The sequence below is a fragment of the Abramis brama genome (assembly GCF_963993115.1).
Source record: "Abramis brama genome assembly, chromosome: 20".
NCBI lineage: Eukaryota > Metazoa > Chordata > Actinopteri > Cypriniformes > Leuciscidae > Abramis > Abramis brama.
In genome coordinates this window covers 23,755,247-23,763,053 of record NC_139982.1, presented here as the reverse complement: position 1 = coordinate 23,763,053, position 7,807 = coordinate 23,755,247, and the positions used below count along the sequence as shown (strand labels likewise).

Below are 7,807 nucleotides of genomic sequence, written 5' to 3'. Positions count from 1 at the left end.
AGTGTGGGCACAGTGAAAGAGAGAGAGTCAAAAGGAGTCTGATGCTGTTAGTAAGCAGGCTGTATGGAAATTTGCTGACCACATATAAGGTTATTTCAAAACAAATCTCTTCACATGCTTCAAGATTGAAGTGGGCCACTTGTTTTTTTTGTTACAAAATGTTTTAATATATTTGCTGCCAATCTTGCTTTGGGATGTGTGCTGTTTGGTACCATCACAAAATCACACTAGACAGGAAATCCCGTCTCATTTCCTCTCTAACTCTCTAGTTTCTCTTTTGTCCTGTGTTCATCTCTGCTTTTTCTCTCCTGACCATTGATAACCGTCTCCAACATTACATTCACAATCACACATCTTTCTCTGATCCCCCTCTTATTTCGCTGTCCTGCTGTCAGGGGCAGATAAATATTTCAGTAATCCTTTCTGCATGTGAGGTGTTTGAAAGACTGGCAGGCCTGTGCATTAGAGTGGCACACTGATTCCAAAGCAAGCACTGTGTGTGTGTGTGTGTGTGTGCGCGTGTGCGTGTGTGCGCGTGTGCGTGTGTGCGTGTGTGCGTGTGTGTGTGTGTGTTAGTTACTGAGGCTCAGCCGGCTGCTCCTGTGTGCCAGTGTGAGTGTGTCCAGGTCACTGAGAGTTCATCAAAACAAAGTGCTGACACAGCCAAAACAAACACACACCCGCAGACACAAATATACACTTGTGTCCCAGTACTGAACAGTTTCTGACAGTGAAAGCTTTCTTTCTCTCTCTCTGTTTTCTCTCTCTCCCTTTTCTTGGTATTTATATCAAAGATTATTGGAGTTTAAAAAAATATAATAATGTTTAATTCTAATATATTAGAATATATTAGAATTATATATATATATATATATATATATATATATATATATATATATATATGTATGTATATATGTATGTATGTGTATATATATATATATATATATATATATATATATATATATATATATATATATATATATATATATATATATTGGGGTTAATTTTACATTAACATTTAGTAACATTTATTTTATGATCTTTAAATGTATTATATTAATGTTAAACAGAGGTGATTTATTTTGTGATAATTACCAGCAGACTGAACATTATCTCACTTATTACACAGCTACTTAATAATGAATGGACATGAAATATTGATTGAGATATTTATACTAAGAAAAAAGAGACCGCAAAATTTATATAAGAGGCATGAAACTAGCAATCGAGTATTCCAGAGAGCCCTGGCTGTAATAATACATTTCTTTTATCCTGCCTTCCCTATATTTGTTTGATTTATGTGGGGATGTAATGACATCACATTTATGACTAGCTTGATGTGCGGATGAAAGCCCGACTCGGACTCTGACGTTGATGTGCGAGTTAAAGCAGACGAGCCTGAGTATGTTTGCAGGAAAACTTACAGGTTTGAGAGATTGTACCCAAGGGTACAGGCCTGGTTCGAAAGCAACCACTCGCCTTTATTTGCCTCTCCATCAATCATCCATGGACAAGTCTACATACACACACTTACACTGAGACCTCAGCAGCCATTTCCTGTGTTCAGCCTCTATTTCATCCACTATCAACTCCATTCTCTCCAATCTATGAAGAAGCGTTAATGGATAGACAAACAGTGGATACTGCCGAGTCTATGAGCCCAGCCTGTGATGATGGACGTGTAGTGTCGAATCCATAAATGACTGCGCTCTTAAGTTTGGTTAAGGGGGATAGTAGTAAAGTGACAGCTTGTATTTGAATATTTGCTTACATCTTTGTCTTAAACACAAAAAAATGGACAATCACTGTTAACTGTGCAAATCAAATACTAAAAAGCACTTAAGTTAAACTATAATGAAAAAAATAAAATAAAAGCATATAAATAATATAGTGGTATATAAATAATATCAAAATAACACAATAAAATAAGCAATAAAAGCTATATTTTTTCATGTACATTTTTTTGTCCTGACCAACAGCAATGATTGACATTTTGTTGCTTTGTTACTTTGTGTAGGCCTAATACAAATTATAATAAAAAACCCATTAAAGGTATAGTGGAAAAAATGTATATTCTGTCATCAACATTTACTCACTCTAATGGCCGTTGTAGCCTAAAAGTTTGTGTAATAAATTCTATGCTGAATTAAATATAATTTATATAATTCTTCAATCCAATATAAATTCTAAAGTTACTTTTTGTAATGTCTATTTGATGCTTTTCTCATTTAACACAATAATGACTTTAAATGATCTTTTGGGGGGTCATTTCTCCGCATTTTTCTTAATTAATCACCACATAAATATATAAATAAACCAAATGTGTGTGTGTGTGCGCATTTTTTTAAATTTTTTTTTTAAGCAGAGTAGATGCTGGAACATGCATCTGGTGAGGAAAACTTTGTTATTTGACAGACCCTGTTTCCTTGCAAGGTTTAACTGGGTCTCTAAGTTTAATTGGCAGTTATTTTAAAGCGACAGACTCCATGCGTTTCAATTTTTTTCCTCTACATCCTTTTTCGTTCTCTCTGTAATTGGTTTTCAATACACTGCTCCAGGGCTCTCTCTCTCTCTTGTTATTTTGAGGTGGTACAAAGGACTGGGCCCTAGTTCCTTGTCTATTTCAACATTATTCAGTGAATGAAAAAAGATCCAGGTCTCAGGGAACATGCTGTGAAAACCTTTTCCCCCTCTAGTCTTAACCTCCTACCTCTCAGAGGCTCCGACTTTGTCAAGTGCTCGTTGTAAAATGACCTCTGGACAACTGGGCATGTGTGCTCATACATATATGCATGCCTGTGAGTACGGCAGTATCAAGCTCTTTAAGACTCATTAATGCTATTAGCTGCTACAACTTAGCTACTTAATATTTGTAATCTCATCCTTCCTAATTTTTCTGTTTTTATAATCATCAGATTCATCTATCAGGTCATAGCCGGATTTACTAAACTTATGGAAGAACTTAAGAAATTTCTTAAGATAAAGTTCATAAGTCACGCTCTTGCCAAAGACGCACTTTTTGCAGATTATCGTAATGATCATAATAAACGCGCACACACTATTTTCGAGTTACATTTTTAAATGCGTAGTGTGTTAAAAAGAGCCTTGTATAATTATATAATTAGAAATTAATTAGTAATCTGACTTGGTGTCACTTCAGAGTACTAGTGCACATCCCTAGTAACAGTAGTATATATTATACGTATCTATTGTTAAGGTGTTTTCACATTTACTGCTGCTCAGCGAAATTTCATGGGGGAAATCCAGTCATTCCAATAGGAATCCATACGATTGGAATTTTTGCGTGAGGGCGAAAACGTTACCAACACATATTTAAGTAAATAATTAGACACGGGATATTGATCTGAGTTAAAATATTTTGTTAGCTCTTAAAACGCAAAGCTTCCACGGAGAGAGCCGTTGCAGCGCGGCAAGTTCAAACTAGACGGATATTCTAGAGATACGGTATACAGTCATACCACTCATTACACAGCGTTTCGCCACATAAGTAATTATGGAGATAAGAAATATTGATTTCAGATTAAACTGTTCTTGTTTTTGCATGATGAAGTCGTGAGACCGAAACGTTGCTAATAAAATTTTGATACTCATTTAGAGTGCGGGAGTTCCTTATTTGGTCTTTTTTCCCCACGCACCTATCACCTGCAGGTGTGCGATGGTGTTTGCTAATAGATTAAACTGTTTAAAATCGTACAATTAAAATCGTACCTGTTTGTTTCTTATAATCCAACAGTGTACAAAACAAGTCACAAAATGGCAGCAGCTGTGTTTGTATGAAACGAGAGAGCGAGTCCACGATAACCACTGGATGGTATAATTAAATAACTGTATACAAAATATTGATTTGACTGAGTTTTAATATCCTATTAGCTCACCAAATGCAAAACTTCCACGAAGAAAAAGCGTTCTGTTTTTAGCGGTTGTTATCTGGGAATAACTTATCGCTGGATGGCGCTATTGACCAATCAGAAACAAGTATTCCACAGAGCCGTGTAATAGGCTAAGATGATTTAAAAGTACATTATTTTAGGATTTCAAATTCTTCTTAAAATTTTTTTTTTTTTTAAAGCACAGTCTTAAGAAAAATAAAAATCTAAGAACATTCTCAAGAAATGTTGAAATCCTGAACTGTAGTGCAGCTTCTGAAGTGGCGTTGAGCAGTTGCAGACGTTGCTCTCCGCAGTGCTTCCAACTCTCATTTGTCTGCTCAGTCTCCATCCATCACCCAGCTCTGCTTATCAGCACGGGGTCAGTTCCTGCCCTCTCTACCAAGGCCTACATTTAGCCCTGGCCTTGCACAGCCTTGTCTAGCTGGGCCCAGACACTTGGCCCTTATCAGACTGGGTCTGAGAGTGGTAAATAAAGGTCTGGCCCGGGTTACCGCAGGCTGTCAGCAGGCCCATCCCAGAGGGGAAATAAAACTCTTATTAACATGCTTCTGCTCATTGGTGCTGACAGCTTGATCAATCTGCCTCCTCTGCAGATGACCTCTGCTCCGCTCCGAACCGCTGGACGCCCTGATGGAGGCTCAAATGAATAGCTTGAGTTGTGCCGTGGCCTCAAATCTAATGCTGCAATACTCTTGAGCCATTTTTCATGTTTGTTTTTTTCTTTTAAAGAAAAAGTCATCTGGATACTGTTTGGGTTAGATTGTGATGGTCAAAAATGTGTCATCTAGTTGCCCATCAGCTGTCTCACAATGAGTGAGGTAATTTAGTCTAAATTTAAATGTAAACTTATCACACTCACACAATCAATAAATAAATAAATACAATAAATACAATAAATAAATACAATACTATATATATATACACACATATACATACACAGTGCTGGTCAGAATTATTTGCCCCCTTGGTAAATATGATCAAAGATGGCTGTAAAAAATAAATCTGCATTGTTTATCCTTTTGATATATATATAGATTTTTGCATTTAATATAACCTTTTATTGAAGTAAAATAATTGAAAGTGGGGGGGGAAATCACATTATGAAATAAATGTTTTTCTCCAAAACACATTGGGAACAATTCTTTGCCCCCTTTTATTAAATACTATTTGCAAGCTCCTTTTTCCAAGATAACAGCTCTGAGTCTTCTCCTATAATGCCTGATGAGTTTGGAGAACACCTGACAAGAGATCAGAGACCATTCTTCCATACAGAATCTCTCCAGATCCTTCAGATTCCCAGATCCATGTTGGCGCTGCTTCTCTTCAGTTCAGCCCACTCATTTTCTATGGGGTTCAGGTCAGGGACTGGGATGGCCATTTCAGATGCTTGGTTTTGTGCTCAGTGACCCATTTTTGTTTTGATTTTGATGTTTGTTTTTGGATCACTGTCCTGTTGGAAGATACAAACATGGCCCGTTATAAGATTTCTAGCACAGGCTGTCAGGTTTAGATTTTTTTTATCTGTTGGTATTTGATCAAATCCATGATGCCATGTATCTGAACAAGATGTCCAGGACCTCTGGCAGAAAATTAGGCCCACAGCATTAAATATACAGCAGAGTATTTCATTTTACACATGGGGTACTTTTTTATCCATAGATAGATAGACTTTTGGCTTTTGTGTGTGAGAACAGCATGCAGGCATGTGTATGATGATTTTGACATTTATGAAGTGTGTAAAATGCGTTTGTCTGCTCCCACAGGACCCCGTGGTTTAATGGATGGGGTTTTAACTTACCTCGTGGCCAGTCTCTCCTCGATAAGTGGAACCAGATCCCTGAAGACGTAGATATTCTTATGACACATGGGCCTCCTCTAGGTAAGCATTGAGGAAATGTGACTGTAACTGTAGAGCATGTTTACATCAGTTTGTGTCTGCTGATGGATTGTTGTATTTTAAAGTCATCATAAATGTGACGATACGCAACTAAGGATGTGATGTTGGACTTTGTCCAGGGTTCAGAGATTGGGTCCCCAAAGAACTTCAGAGAGTCGGCTGTGTGGAACTACTCAACACTGTACAAAAGAGGGTCCGACCCAAACTCCACGCATATGGAGGAATCCATGAAGGTGAGGGCTTAACTCTCTTTAAATATATATAATATGTATATATTATTTTATGTGTGTTTGTGCGTGTATGTTTATTTTTATATATATATATATATATATACATATACATACAGTTTTATTTATATATATATAAAAATCTTTTTCATTATTTTACTATTTAAAAACATTGAAAATATGAATCTAAATATATTAAAATATTGTTTAAATGGGTAAGTAAGTGGGTAAATGGGTAACAAGTATTTAAACATTTTAAATAAAATGCACATAAAATAAATTCATAAAAATGTTTTCTCGTTCTCAGGGTATGGAACAATGACAGATGGCTACACAACATTTATCAACTCCTCCACATGTACAGTCAGCTTCCAGCCCACCAATCCACCAATCATATTTGATCTCCCCAACCCAGGAAATTCCTGAGACTCATTAAAGCCCCACCTCCTTTTTTCTACATAACTCTTCCTTACTTAAAATTAATGGTCTTTTTGTACTGCTTGTATTTAAAAATGCATGGAAATGAAATATTTTTTAAAGTCGGATTGAATCCGACACCATTTAAATGACTATTGTCGGCGAAGAAGAACTTGTGAATTCATATTTGTAATTTGTTTGCATCAGTTGTCTTCTGTTTTTCCTTTTTTTATTGGTCAGGATCTTAAAAAGTGCATTATAAAGGTACTCCTAAAAGCGTCAGCAATACTTGACCATGTCTGATTTAATTGTGCTTTGTAAAATTATTATAAAGTTATTTAAAGTCATGAACTTATTGTGTGGTGTATTCAATTTTGGATTAAATGGGTAAGTTCATACTTCACTCATGTCAAAGGGTCCATTGGGTCTGATATTTATTGCTGCAATCAGACTTTGCTCTTTTCTAATCAAGAAGACATCTTTATCTACCAGGTCATTAAACTCCATCAGGCGAGCATTTTGTACTCTCAACATAAAGAGTGGCACAGTATGTGTCAAAAGATGAAAGCGTTTTTAAATGGGGTGTTGTGAATTTAATTCGTTGCATTATCGCTGTGGTGTTTTGTCTTACAATTACAGTTTAGACTAGACTGATTTTGCAAATTTTCGAGATCATAAAGATACCATGTTTTAAAAGTGGATGAGAATTTACTATGTGACTGCCTCAGGAGATATACAAAGATACATTCGGTAAATGTCTGTAAAGTTTCAAACGATTGTTTATCGTATAGATTTGCAATACCATCGCATTTGTTTCGAAACTGTATACGACGTAACATTAAGCCATTTCATTTCCATCTCCATTATTAGTTGTAATATGTGCGTTGTATATTTCACTGTGGATCTGCAATCTTGTGAACACACACAAAAAACGGTTTTATGTCATTTCTGATATTGTAAATGCCTACTTTATGTTTTGTGACTTTTTTTATCCATTGTGACTTTTAGCCAAGTTTATATACAAATAAAACAAGGTTTTTATCGGATGTCTGTCATTTTTCTTTTTAAACTTAAAACTTAATCAAAAGAAATGTTATTATTTATACACCCATTGACCCATATGTGCCTAACTTGACTTGAGTTTTTCTGTGGCGCACAAAAGAATGCCTGAGCTGCTTTTTTTCCCACAGAGTGAAAGTGGGACTGTCAAATGCCAAAAACCAATACCAATAAATTAAATAATAGCAAAGACATGTATATGGGTCAAATGAAGCCAATTGAAAGCTTTGTGTTTAAAGGGGTGGTATAATGCCCTTTCACAAGATGTAAAATAAGTCTCTGTTGTCCCCAGAGTG

General features: G+C 35.9%; 1 protein-coding gene across 1 annotated transcript in view; it reads left to right on the top strand.

Moving 5' to 3' along the window:
* The window catches only part of mpped2 (metallophosphoesterase domain containing 2b), an 18,572-nt gene extending 11,074 nt beyond the window's left edge, over window positions 1-7,498 (top strand). Inside the window, exons 5-7 of the mRNA XM_084095389.1 lie at window positions 5,675-5,790; window positions 5,928-6,041; window positions 6,343-7,498. Of these exons, the coding sequence (XP_083951515.1) occupies window positions 5,675-5,790; window positions 5,928-6,041; window positions 6,343-6,461 (349 nt within the window). The 3' untranslated portion in view covers window positions 6,462-7,498. The remainder of the gene's footprint in view (window positions 1-5,674; window positions 5,791-5,927; window positions 6,042-6,342) is intronic.
* The last annotated feature ends 309 nt before the right edge of the window (window positions 7,499-7,807 follow it).